General features: G+C 41.3%; 1 protein-coding gene across 1 annotated transcript in view; it reads left to right on the top strand.

Moving 5' to 3' along the window:
* The window catches only part of FMN2 (formin 2), a 373618-nt gene that overhangs the window by 261082 nt on the left and 98141 nt on the right, over positions 1-14395 (top strand). Inside the window, exon 14 of the mRNA XM_059412485.1 lies at positions 10247-10339. Coding sequence (XP_059268468.1) covers positions 10247-10339 — 93 coding nt within the window. The remainder of the gene's footprint in view (positions 1-10246; positions 10340-14395) is intronic.

Below are 14395 nucleotides of genomic sequence, written 5' to 3' on the forward strand. Positions count from 1 at the left end.
TAAAACATCAAACCTCACCCAAATAAAAAGGCACTCTAATCATTTTGGAAAAATCACAACAGAAATATTGCATCATTTGTTTTAGTCCTAAGAGACTGAACGGGATCTGTCTGTGTTTTATGTGGGATGTTGTTATGACATTCTTTTTTTAAATTATTTGTGCACATGTGAGCATTAGCATGGGGTAGATGGGAGGCTGCTAAAAGATCTGTCACTCTTCCATAGTCTTGAGAGTTGTTTCGTCAGTGTTTGCAGGATTGCATACATGTGTTCCTGTTTCTCGCCCAAACAGACTCTCTGAATGTCTGAGTGGAGACCAGTTGTTTTAGAATTCTAGCCCAATTTTTGTTTTTCAGACTATGGGGACTCCAGTAGAGGCAATGATATTTTAAGGTTGAAATGAAAGTAGACGGAATTGTTTTCAAATAGATGGGAGGTTATTCTGATTACCTCCTTTGAGTCTGTAGCAAACATGTATTTATTTAATTTTATTTTATTTTTCCAGTGTTCCAAGATGCATTGTTTATGCACCACACCCAGTGCTCCATGTAATACGTGCCCTCCTTAATCCCCACCACCAGGCTCACCCAACCCCCACCTTCTCCCCTCCAGAACCCTCAGTTTGTTTCTCAGTGTCCATAGCCTCACGTGCTTCGTCTCCCCCTCCAATTTCTCCCAACAACCTTCTCTCCATCTCCAAGGTCCTCTGTGTTATTCCTTATGCTCCACAAGTAAGTGAAACCATATGATAATTGACTCTCTCTGCTTGACTTACTTCACTCAGCATAATCTCCTCCAGTACCATCCATGTTGATACAAAAGTCGGGTGTTCATCCTTTCTGATGGAGGTGTAATATTCTACAAACATCTGTTTAAAGGTTTATTTTCTGTTGAGTTAGAGACTGACTCTTCAGAATCCTTTTGAAGAACATGCTCCAGGTACCCCTACTACACAACCAGAATTGGTATTTGAAATGAAACTTGCTACCCTTAGATTAGATTCCCCGTGTGTTGTACCAGTGGACAAGACCTAAGGTCCATATGTGAAGCCAGAGGCAGAAATTCAGTTCTACATGAAAGACTGTCTCCAGATGAGAACCAAAACAGTGGAAGAGCTAATCTCAAAAGTGGAGAGGCCCTCGTCACTAGAAATGTTCACACACGGGCCGGGAGACTCAGAATAACTATATGGTGTATAATTTTCATGACTTCATTTCTTGCAGATGTTAGGACATTTTGGTATCAGGTGGAGTCAACACCAATGTCTCCTCCCAAGGCCCACAGAGTACAAACTCGTGGAGTTTTGTTACATAAAATGATGCTGTTTTCCATACTTAGCAAATAGGCCAAAAAAGGAATTTAGAATGGTTTCAGTTTGACTTTGAATCCCCTTAGAAATAGAGTGAATCCATTTAAATGATCTAAATGACAGGGGGGTATTGCTTCTGATGAGAAAACATTAAGCTGTCATGTTTCCCAAGGCCGCATGTGAAAAGAAAGTGAAGTGCCAACTTCGTACACTCACAATTGGTCCCGTGTTCATGCTTAGACCCACCAGTAACCAACTTGGAGAACTTGATCCTAACAGGCGGAGACTTATGGAGACAGTGACTAACAGAGTTATGGTCCCTGCAATTTCTCAACACATAAGTAAATTGCAGAGCATAACAAGTGGTGTCGTAGGGACCTAGTGGGGGCAGGAGGGAGTCATCTATTCTAGCCAGGGTCACCCACAGTCTCAACACAGAGTGTGCTTTCAGTGGTTTTTAGGTGTGTCTCAATCCAGTGTGAGATAGGCCAGCCAGTGATTAATAACTACCAGTAAATATGACCTATATAAGACTCATTCTAGATTGTCCTTCGAGAAATGTCACAGTCACAGTCTGAAGCACGACCTTCAGTGCTCGACACTTAGAGATGACTGGTTCAGTTTCCTCGCATCATTGTGGTGTGTGGTGGTGGTAATAGTGTCACGGTCACTGTAGCAAACCTATTAGTCCTGCAGTGCATGAGGCAGGTTCCCTTGTATTTTATCCACATAAAATCCCTTGATCTTCATAATGAAGTACGTGCTGCTACTGTCCCTCATATTACAGGTGAAAGAACCTGGGGCCCAGGGAGACTATCTACCTCTTGAAGGTCACAGCTAGTATGTCTTATCTTTTTGCAACCTGTAGACTGTATTTGTCCTTGGAAGTGCCTCGTGTTTGAAAACAATGGCTAATAGGTGTGAATGGACCCCCCCCCCCCCAAAAATGGATAATCCGTCTTATAGGAATGCTTATATAAGGAGCAAAACGGCCTGTATTGTGCTTTCATTCATTTCAATTTAAAACCATGCTCACTTCCAAAATCCCTCAGTGGAAGACGGCACCTGCGAAACACCTTTAAAGAAATCATTCAGTTCTGTTGAGTTTTGTTTTGAGATATAAACTGATGAGCTCCAAGCGACCTTAATTTATTCCACTGGCTAGCATGCTAAGTCTGCTGTGTCCAACTAAGGTACTGTGGGATGTGTGTGTGTGTGCGTGTGTGTGCATGCACGTGTGTGTGTTTGTGTGTGTGTTGTCTCTGTCCTCTTTTATTTATAGGATAAAGCACTACTTTGACATGAATCTGCAGACCTTTACCTTTAGGATAAGATTTTTTGGAAACCCATATTTAGGATAGATACACACATATTATACTTCTCTTAGTGGGCAGTTGAGTCTGTGGGTCCGCTGTTGGCAGGACAAGGGTATTTTGAACATTATTCAGAAGTTATCAAGAATTTGTGTGTGTTTATTCATCATTCTTCCCGTGGCCCATGGCGTACTTTTGCTGCACAGGTTTTCTTGGGCACTTGTGCTAATAGGCCAAGATGTTAACATTCCTGGTTGGTTTCTGGGCTCTTTGATTCATTACTTTGATTCCTTACTTCCCTTTCTTTCCTCACTCTGTCACAGCGTACCTTTTGCCTCTAGCACCGCTGGATCTCTTGTCACTATTTGCCAAATTGAATTGGACATTTTATTCCAACCTTTATCCCGTTTGCTGTCTCTGTTGCATCTGACTGGCTGTGTATAGTCACTAGCCCGTCAGCTTCCCTGACCCCACTCACTGCCGGTTCTCCTTCTGATGTCTGACTGTTCTGCTTCTTCTCTCTTCATGGTCTCCTCTTTCCCTGCTTCTGCATCAGAGTTGGCAAACCTCAGGTAGGCGCCTTGGCCCGGTCTTGTCACTTACACCTTTGTCGAGTGAGCTCATCCAGTGTTCCTGCTGTCGCTCTGATCTGCAGACTCACACCCCCAAGCCCTTGGTGGAAATCATTCATGGATGTTCTACCGGCATCTTAAAATGCAGGAGGTTTGAAACCACATTCGTTTCTTTCCCTCTGAAAGCTACTCTTCCTCCTGCATTCTCTCTCCACAGAATGCCTGAGCTGCAAAGCTAGATGGCATCCGACCTCCCCACAACCTTACCTCCCACCTCAGTTCACATTAGAATCACTGTGTGGACTTTTCCTGTGAGTCTTGTCCTTGAGTTGTATCTCCAAGGAGATGGGCGCATTGGCAGGGAGATTCTGAAAAGCCCCCCTAGTTGATTTTAAAGTTGTCTCTTCGTGAAGGGATAGCTTACTTGCAGAACAGTCAGTCACCAAGCTTTGCTGCTTTTCCCTAAAATGTTTCTTGAACCTGTGCTTTCTTCTGTGTCTGCATATGATTTTGCTTTTGTCAGTGCATGTACTCATGAGCTGTGGCAAAGAGCTTTTTGCTGCTTCTATTTTCATTTTCTGGTTTGGGTTTTTGTTGGGTTTTGTTTTGCTTTTTTGGTGGGTCTTTATCACCCCCACTTTCAAGCAGTAATATGGAGAGGATGGCTTTCAACCAAGCAGTATGACTGTCCTCAGTCACCAGCTCCCTGACTGCTGAGAGGCACAGCATAGGGGGACAATTTTTTTGATGGTGCATAATTCAGCAGGTGAGGTTTGAGTGTAAAACCAGCATTCAGCTGAGATCCAGATGGCATTGATAATAGCTCACCTGTAGGGCCAGTTATGCCATTTTGTTCTGGGAGCCGTTCCTAAAAATCAAATGCAGAGCCCAATTTCTCTGCTTTTGCAAATACTTTATGAGCGTCTTATTGGCTCTGTTGATCTGCTTTAGGTAGCTAGAATGACTTCTGTTTCCAGAAATTGAATTCAGTGTAATGTACAAGCCAGGCTTATCCGGGAAACAACTTGGTGTTAGAAGCAAAAACTTCTGAGTCATCAACTGTTTCTTTTCCTTTGTGTCTGTTGTGCGGCTTCATGCAGACTCATGGAAGCAGGTTTATGATAAGGCAGGTTTATTTTCCAGTGACCTGGACTCTCACAGAGAAGCAGTGACTCTAAACTGATTAACATTAATTGAACTTGGAGACTTGTATAAGTCACACAAAAAAATTTAAAAACCCCAGAGTGTTCATGATGATGTTTCATTTCAGAGAGTGGGGCACAGTGTTCTTGCTTTAAACTACAGTGATAAGATGGTGTTTGCTGTGCCCCCAAACGCGCCGGTCTGCGGATGGCACTGATGATTTGGGAGCCGTTTTCTGGTCAAAATAGCTGAGAGATTTTTGCTCTTCCAGTCCTCTGGCTGGATTTTTCTTTGTATTTGGAGGCCTAATTCACGCTTGCTAGTATTAGCTCTTCAGCCCAATACTAGATCATTTGGGATTAGGAAAGCCTTTAAATCAGACAAAAAGGCAACCTGATTGGAATTGCTCAGTTACACCAACATCCTTTAACAAATATTTCTTTAAATTTGGATTTGACTGTAATGCAGATTTTCCAGGAACTCTGTTGTTTTAGGTTTTTAATAATGTTTCCAAATGACTCTTTAAGTTTGTAAGATTATAGTTCTTGGTGTGGGTTTTTTTTTTAAGTTTACATAGTCACATATGCATTTTGAAGATAGTAAGTAATAATCAGGATGATCTTATACACCACGATGTACTACAGTTAAGAGAAGAATGGGGCCCAGTCTTACAAAGAAATCTCCTTATTCCTAAGGCCCCTGGGTGGCTCAGTTGTTTAAGCAGCCAACTCTTGATTTCGGCTCAGGTCATGACCTCAGGGTCATGGGATTGAGCCCCGTGTTGAACTCTGTGCTTAACAGGGAGTCTGCCTGAGATTCTCTCTGTCCCTTTGCCCCTCACCCCCCCCCCACTCTCTGTCTCTTCAATAAATAAATCTTAAAAAAAAAAAAAAGAAATTTCCTTAGTTCTTATCACATTGAACATATTCATATGTGTTATTGAATATATGAGATGTATATAAGAATTATACCTCTATATAAGTGTATATATTTTTTATATTTATATACTTACTTTATATAAGTATTTTTATACTTATCCAGCAGTCTCTTCCTTCTAAACATGGTGACTAAGTAAAACAACAGTCACCTACAAATACATGGTGTATCACTATGAAGAACTTTGGAAATTTGGTTTGGATTTTTTTATGTTTTGCATGAGACTTATGTGATGTTTCAACTGAGCTACAACCAGAGAATTAATATCCAGATTAAGGAAAGTCATAATTATTGACATTGGTGCAAGGGCTTGTTTCCACACAGGATTTTCGTGTTTCCTCAGCCTTGCGAATACTAAGCACACAGAGGAGAGTAGGACAATCCTTGACTTCAGGGAATACAAAATAAGAGTAAATCAGAGACAAAGATGCATAAACAAATAAATGGCATGAAATAATATCATTAATAGCTAGTTTTTGTTTTGTTAAGTTTTTCAGCAGTTCAAATCTCAGCACTCAAGTGCAACATCTTCATCATCCCAGTCTCTGGTTGAGGCTTGGATAATTCGAGGAGCGAGCCCAAGATCACATGGCTACTGGTGGAACTAGGCTTGAATCCAGATCTCTTATCCAAAGATTTGTTTTTATCTTCTGTTATTCACTCATGTTGTACAGAGCAAGGAAGTACGAAGTTCAAGGGGAGATTGACCCTCTTGGCTTGGGGTGATGGTTGAAACTTGGGATGGATAAGTTTAGAAGTTGGTTCCGAGGGGGTCAGAGTGTATCAGATGGGTGACTAGTATATGTAGGGTGTGGAGAAATTGGAATAGATACATTTTGAAAATTAAGCAAAAGTTAATTGCGTCAGGAGGGTCTAATTCGTTTATGTATTTATTCCACAGATAATGGTTGGATGCCTGTTGCTTAATAGGGGATGTTAGTCAATGGAGAATGGTAGGAGATCAGGGTCCTCAAAGAGTGGAATTTTCTAGCTCATTGTACACTTGAAGTCTTTTTTAACTGATATTTTAAATTACATAAGTAATTATGGAAATATATCTGGAGTATTTTATTATTATTTTTTAATTTTTTATTGAGGGGATGTGGAGGGAGAGAATCTCACGGAGGCTCCACTCCCAGTACAGAGCCCCCCGTGGGGCTTAATCTCACAACACCGAGATCATGACCTGAGTCTAAGTCAAGGGTTGGAAACTTGACTGTGAGCACTACCCAGGCGCCCCGTATCTGGAGTATTTTAAAGCAAACTCCAGATGTATCATTCCACAGGAGATCAACCATAGAGATTTCTGCACAATACGTAGTTGAAAATTCCAGCAATTAGAACAGCTCAGTAAGGAAGAAGTGTCCTGGTAGGGAAATGAATAGAAATCACTAAAAGCACTGAGATACAGGCACTTTTTTGTGGCCTTCAGGAAGGAAGATAGTAAATGAGATGAGATGTCAGGAAATGACTGTAGAGAGCATCTAGATCTAAAACTCTTAGTTCTTACTGCGAACATGAAAATCTACTATAAGTGAAGGTGCAAAGAGAAGAAATGAAAAAATAGTTCTTGCTGAGATTTGTATTAAAAATAGTAAGTTCATATGAATAGGCCAGGGACATTTATAAAATCAAGTGAAAATTAAAATTAAACTTTCTGGGGCGCCTGGGTGGCGCAGTGGGTTGGGCCCCTGCCTTCGGCTCAGGTCATGATCTCAAGGTCCTGGGATCGAGCCCCACATCAGGCTCTCTGCTCAGCAGGGAGTCTGCTTCCCCCTCTCTCTGCCTGCCTCTCTGCCTACTTGTGATCTCTGTCTGTCAAATAAATAAAATCTTTAGAAAAATATAACTTTCCCTCAGTTTTTTTTGGGGGGGGGGGTGTTTTTCTGTTTGTTTGGTTTTTTAAAAATTTTCAGCATAACAGTATTCATTGTTTTTGCACCACACCCAGTGCTCCATGCAATCCGTGCCCTCTCCAATACCCACCACCTGGTTCCCCCAACCTCCCACCCCCCGCTCCCTTTCAACCCCTCAGATTGTTTTTCAGAGTCCATAGTCTCTCATGGTTCACCTCCCCTTCCAGTTTCCCCCAACTCCCTTCTCCTCTCCATCTCCCCATGTCCTCCATGCTATTTGTCCCTCAGTTTTTTTAACATTCTAAGTATTTTATTTCTTCCTTCGCTGCTATAGATTCTGTTGTTTCAAACTACTGAGTACGTATGAAGACCTAGAGAAACGTTGGCGCATTGTGGAAGACTTTGCTATGGATGGTCTTTGCTCTCACTCCGCTCTCCTCACTAGTGAAATCCTCCTTGGGTCACCAGGTCCATCAGATTAACTTCTGCAAGTGCCTAGTCTGAGGGTCTTTTTATAGCTCACTAGACCTCTGGGCAGAGTGTTGTGTCATGGAGACAAAGACCGTTATTACCTCCATTTTCTAGTAAAAAATGGCAGATGAAACAATTGTGAGTAATGTCAAAATATAAATCTTCCTTGCCTCAGGCTTTTAAGTTTTGAAACTCAGACTGAGTGGAAAACTAGATCTCCCTGCCCTATTTTTGCTGTTGTTGGCGTCAGCGGTTAGACACTAGACTACTAGTATTCTACATTTCTTGTTGGAATTGGAAAATCATTAAAGACTGTATGGGTTCATAGAAGGCAAGCCCTGAGGACAGGGTGACATACAGTGTTGTATTAGTTTTGGGTGTACAATATAGTGAATCAACAGTTCTCTACACGGCTCAGTGCTCATCGTGATAAGCTAGTTACTGTCTGTCACCACATGATGTTAGTACGATATTATTGACTGTATGTCCTATGCTGTACCCTGTATCCCCATGCCTTAGGTGTTTTATAACTGGAAGATTGTACCTTTTAATTCATCTATTTCACCTGTCACCCAACCTTTCCTCTGACAACCATCTGTTTGTTTCTGTATTCGAGAGTCTGTTTTTGCTCATGTGTTCATTTTAATTCCACATCTAAGCAAATTTGTGTGGTATTTGCCTTTCTCTGTATTATTTCACTTAGCATAGTCCCATCTAGGTCCACACATGTTGTTACAAATGGCAAGAATGTATTCTTTTTATAGTGGAGTAATAGCCTCTGTGTGCACACATATTTACACACTCACCCCCACATCTTTACCCATTCCTCTTAAGTTACGCGAAGGCGCATGGATCTGTGTAAGACTGCTGGTCGGGTAAAGTTAAGAGACATTCAGGGTAGCCTAGTGAAGAGTGATGAAGGCATTTGTACCAGCATAAAGCAGGAATGGAGAGGACAGGCAGATTCCAGAAGCATTTGGGAGGTAAACAAACAGGATACTGGGATAAGGAGAGGAAGTCAGTAACTCTGCTGCTCTGGTATCCGGTCATGGTACCACCAACAGGAGGGTAAGTAAGGGAGGCAGCAAGGCTGTGTTGAGTTTTACTTGAAAATGTTGGTTTAAGTACAAGTCTAGAGATACAAGATACTGGACGAGGGCTGTGGGTTGACCAGTCACGAGCCGTCGAGACCCTGCTCTGGCCGAGTGAGGAGTGCTGGGGGACGTGGGCCGAGACAACCCCACTTGTGTCCAGCTGGCCTTAAGTCTTACTGGGCCTGATTGTCCTTACATTTGATGGGAAGAATGGGTGCGGACAGGACACCTCTCCCCCACCCTTATTCTCCTGCTTAGACAAGCTAATACCTGGAGCGAAAAGAAAACTATGTTTTAATAAGAGAAAGAAAATGTTTTAAAGAGTGCAATATCAAAGTCTTCTTGAGGAACTGATTGGCAACCTTGCCTTAAGAATTGTAATTCCTGGGCGCCTGGGTGGCGCAGTGAGTTAAGCCACTGCCTTCGGCTCAGGTCATGATCTCAGGGTCCTGGGATCAAATCCCGCATCGGGCTCTCTGCTCAACAGGGAGCCTGCTTCCCTTCCTCTCTCTCTGTCTGCCTCTTGCCTACTTGTGATCTCTCTCTCTCTCTCTATCAAATAAATAAATAAATAAAATCTTAAAAAAAATTATTTTAAAAAAAGAATTGTAATTCCTGATTGAGATGTTTATCTGTCTGAAGTTTTGCCTTTCATATACGTGCTTTTTAATTTTGAGGTTTTTTGCCAGGATCACCATCATGGCAGGAATTTCTTCAGAAATGTTCTTAGAAGTCCTTCTTAATTAACCCTTGTTGGCCCTGTAGTCTACTAAGGCATTTATGATGACGTGGACACAGAAAATAAGCTGTCGAGTCAGATCGGGATTTCATTTATGGGTCTGCTGCTTATCATCTGTGGACCCTTCCGCAAATAAGTAGCCCTGAGCCTTGATTTCCTCACCTATAAAATAGGATAATGTCCACGTTCACTGACTAACTTATTCTGAAGATGAAGTTAACTAATAGGTTAAAAGTATCTGCCGAGTAATAGATGCTCTGTAACTGCTGATTTCTATACAAACATCAGCACCACAATTGTTACTTGTCATTTCTCATAAATGAGGACTTTCATCAGGGACAAACCTGTGTTAGAAGTCCGTTGATAGTAACAAGGATGCTGATGAGAGGAGGTACTTGCTTTATACTGTCTGCCAGGCGCCATTTGAACACTTTGTATCTATTAACTAATTTGATCCTCACGACACCCCCGAGAGGCAGACACCCGTGATGTGCCCATTCTACAGATGAGGCTGAATGGGGCTCAGTGCTTCAGGGACCCTCCTACGTTTGCGGTTTGGCAGTGACCAAACTTGGATTGTGGATTCTTTTTTTTTGGATTGTGGATTCTTAAGAACTTTTTACAGTTCCCCCAACGTGAAGCCTTGATCATAGGCTTCTTATGTCAGTATTTGGATATTTCCAAAACATGTATAGAATGTATATCAGTTAGCGTGGCTAACGGATTTTTCACATTAGTTAATGCGTTTTAAAAATTGTTTTAATGCTCCATTGATACTGTGACATTCTAAACAGTGTCTTCCTCTGGTTTCAGCCTGTGAAGTGGAGGCAGGGAAAGTATTCCAGGTGTCCTCAAAAGAGCACATCCAGCCCTTCAAAGAAAATATGGAACAATTTATCATTCAAGGTAAGTTCCAAAAAGACATGTTGCGTTTCCCTTCTTCTTTAGCCGAAAGGTAGGTAGAAAGCGTTTTTTAAAATATGCAGTGGTTTAAAGGGGATAATTTTGATATAACAGAGAAATAAATTATATTTAATCATGAGTCATACAACTGTGAGAGGCTAGCAATTTGGTAAACACCCCATTATAGATAATTCTCGTTAGTATTGGTATTTAATAACAGTACATTAATAGTACTTATTTATAAAGATGTTAAAATTTTATGCTTTTTGTGAGCAGGTAATTAGATAGGTTTCAAGTTTTAACTCTGCTTAGGACTTCAGTTGAACTTGGTATCTATATTGTTTGTCAAAACACTGGGCCAAAAAACAAAGTACATTGATGTTTTCCAGATCTTCAAAACATTACCTTGTATTTTTTGTAGGATGTGTAAATACCTCTAGATATTTAGTACCTTCTTTCAGAAAACTTAAAAACTTAATAAATACTGTCTTATTGACTCCTCCCATGACAGAAGCAGGGATCAAAAATTTCAGAAAATATTAAAGAAAAGAAATTTTGAAAGGAGAAAATGTCTTTTAAAAATGTTTTGCTATTTTGGGACGCCTGGGTGGCTCAGTTGGTTAAGCAGCTGCCTTCGGCTCAGGTCATGATCCCAGGGTCCTGGGATTGAGTCCCACATCAGGCTCCTTGCTTGGCAGGGAGCCTGCTTCTCCCTCTGCCTCTGCCTGCCTCTCTGTCTGCCTGTGCTCACTCGCTCTCTCTCCCTCTGTCTCTGACAAATAAATAAAATCTTTAAAAAAAAAAATGTTTTGCTATTTTAACATATTGCAACTTACAATTATATCAAAGCATTCGCTACTCAAAACATTTCGGCTGGGGACTATCACGTCTCCTCTGAAGATCAGATTTGGGTCGTGCCATGCTCTGAGAAAGTTCTTGCTGTCAGGAATCCTCCTAGAGGCTGACGTGGCTTGAGACCGAGGCCAAGGGGCACTCTGAAGACTGGCTCCGTCCTCTGTTTATCAGGCTACAGTTTTTATAGGTTGTTGACGTGTCATTAGTGATGATTTACAATGAATTCCAGTCACACTGGAATTCGATTAAATGTTAAACATAGATTTTTTTTTTCAGATGGGAAAGTAGTATTTAATCACTTAAGAGAATCATGAAGATTGAAACAGAACTTTGGTCAGATTCATAAATCACAGTGACAGTCATTTCTAAATTCCCAGGTCCAGATTTTCAAGTGGAAAATCTACTTAGTAATTCCAAAATAGTCTTTGGGATAAAATCAGAGTCCTGGGTTTGGTTACATAACACTGTAAGCTCACTATATTCTTAATGATGAATAAAAATGAGTCTTGCTTTTTTCATGCATCGGGGTTTTAGGATCAAGAACATGCAATTTGGGAGAACAACATAAGTAAAGGATACTTTACTTATGATACTCTCTTTGATTATGGGATAAAGGAGTCCTTAATTCATTAACTCAGTAAAGAGCGAATGAGTCTATCTTCGTGGTTCTCCTTCTAGCACTTTCAGATACCTTTTTTATTTTATCTCTGTCCTATTCAAGTGTTCTGATTGCATGTTCATTGGGGAAAAAAAAAAAAAAAAAGAATACCCCTGATCTGCTCATTCTTTTGAGTACTAAGCTATAGCAGTGAATAAGAAAGGACAATGACAATAGCAAACTCTTTGGAACATCTTATACAGATGAGTTTTGTCAAAATGTGGAAATAAGGGTCCAACTTTAAACATGAGTACTTATAAGCCCGTATTCAATGACATGTAGTGAAAACAATGGATTTCAAAATGTTTCTCTTAAGATAAAGATTTATGAATGTAGCCATTTTTCTTGGTCCCATAATCCTTCTAGTTATCAGGACTAAATTCTGCAATTAGGTTTATACTCTGAACAGTGCATTCTACCTTAGCACAAATAATATATGCCAAATCTTTGCTCATAATTAGGCTTTCCTCAGTAATAAAATAGTATTACATTAACCTCTGTGCTCAAATCACCTTACATGTGTATATTAATGTTTTTATATATCCCATTAAAGTCTTTTTTTTTTTAAATCCCATCAAAGTATTTTTTAAATGTGCCCCATTTCAAAATCTAAAATCTCCAGACATTCAAGAGGCTATGCCAAACACTGGCCAAACATGTTTATCACGTTAGCTCTCACAACATGATAGAAACATCTCTTATCCTCATCTCTCGGCCATTGTGTGGTCTGTGGAACGCACGCTAGCAGCCTGTGGGTTTTATCTAGCCCTGCGATCCACTGATTCACGCACTTTGGTACCCCCTGTCTTCCCAGTTCTTCTCAAGCCAAGATTTTATGGCCTCGGCTCAAACATCTCTTTCTTGGGAATGTCCTCACCCCTGCTCTGAGGGAGGCAGATTTACAGAACCGAGTGCTGCCCCTGCAGGGCATTCATCCGTTGTAATGGTGCCGGCTCGGTACCATCTTCCGGAGAATTGAAGTACTCAGTAATATTAATACCTAATAACTAATTAACTAATAACATTAATAACTAATGTTCTTGAATAGTGCTATGATCTCTACCCAGCACTGTACTCTTTATAACACTTGCTGCTTTCTGCACTTCTATTATGTATTTTTGCCTCTACAATGTAACCTCCATGAAAAAAGCAGCCTTGTTCGGTTCCTGGCCATCCCTATACGTAGAACAGCAGGTAGCGTGTTGTACGCATGGTCTTGCCCACCTGACAGCACCCAACAGCCCTCATTAAGCCCATCTCCTTGCTTTCTCCATATTTACACCAGAGCAGCTCAACTTTTTTGAAGGCGGGAGGGTCCTTAACGCCAACTGGTACCACTTGGAAGTCCTGACCACAGACCTGCTGTTAAAACTCATTTGTAGTCAGCACTTCACAAGGTGGTCCTTGCAAATCTGGTTTTCTCTCAGTTTCTGAGATTTGTTCCTCTGGGCTCCTCTCAAACTTCCACAGTCTTTGTCTTCTGATTCCTCCTTCCTCTGATGATGACCTCATTTTCTCCTGGGGTGAGAAATCAGATGATGTCATATAGAAGCTCCCACACCTCCCCACCACCACATCTACAACCCTGGCTCGGGAACTCGGTCTTCGTCCTGAATCCTTAGGGAGCAGAGATTTAAAGACCTAAGAAAGTTGACACTGGCAGCGAGTGGGAAGGAATCCGCGGAAACAGATCGGACATGGAGGCAGGAGACACCTTGTCAAATTGTGATGGAGGATGGCTGGAGAAATGAGGAAGTCTTGTTCTAAGGACGTAGTGATGGTGCCAAAGAGAGGACATAGTGAAGGCTGAACAGTAATGTAGAAGTAATGTAGAAGAGGAAGTTCTTGGTGACCAAGTCAACACAGACGTGATGCGTAGGTGTCCAGATTTCAGGTTTGCGTGGCTGGAGAGCGCTGGTGTTAATCACTAGGATAGAGAATATGAATACGGGAAAAGGTTTGAATGGGTAGGATGGCCGTAAGTGGACGGCGTGATCATTGAGTGGGCGGATGTATGCCTGAGACGTGGGAAAGAACAAAAATGGAGGCTTGGGCATCGTAAGCAAGGTGATTATTGATTGGATGTGATCGCCTAGAAGGATAAAAAGAACAGACACAGGGATAGAATTCTTGAGGAGGTGGATACATTTATAGGTGGAGCAGAAGAAGCCACAAAAAGTGTTGGTGGTGAGTTAGGTTGAGAGAAAATCGAGAGAGGCCGTCGTGATGGAAGCCAGAATTAGAGTTCCAGAAAGGAAGGAGGGATCAGAGTAGGTACTGGAGGAACATTTTTCTTGGATTGGCACAGACAGAAACCAGTTTTCTGAGCTTTTAATGTTCAAGCGAGGAAAGGAGAAGGGCATAACCCTGCAACAGCTTTAAAAGTTATTGCAGATATTGTAACGTGCATCAGTGTTAGACAACTGTCGAACCGAAGTTATTATAATTTAGCTTATCTCTAATTTATACCAACACATGTGATGATTTTATGCATTGGATGTTTTCTGAAGAAAACTAATTAGTAATCAACAAGCGCTTACCAGCTT

This window comes from Mustela nigripes, chromosome 10 (assembly GCF_022355385.1).
Source record: "Mustela nigripes isolate SB6536 chromosome 10, MUSNIG.SB6536, whole genome shotgun sequence".
Lineage (NCBI taxonomy): Eukaryota > Metazoa > Chordata > Mammalia > Carnivora > Mustelidae > Mustela > Mustela nigripes.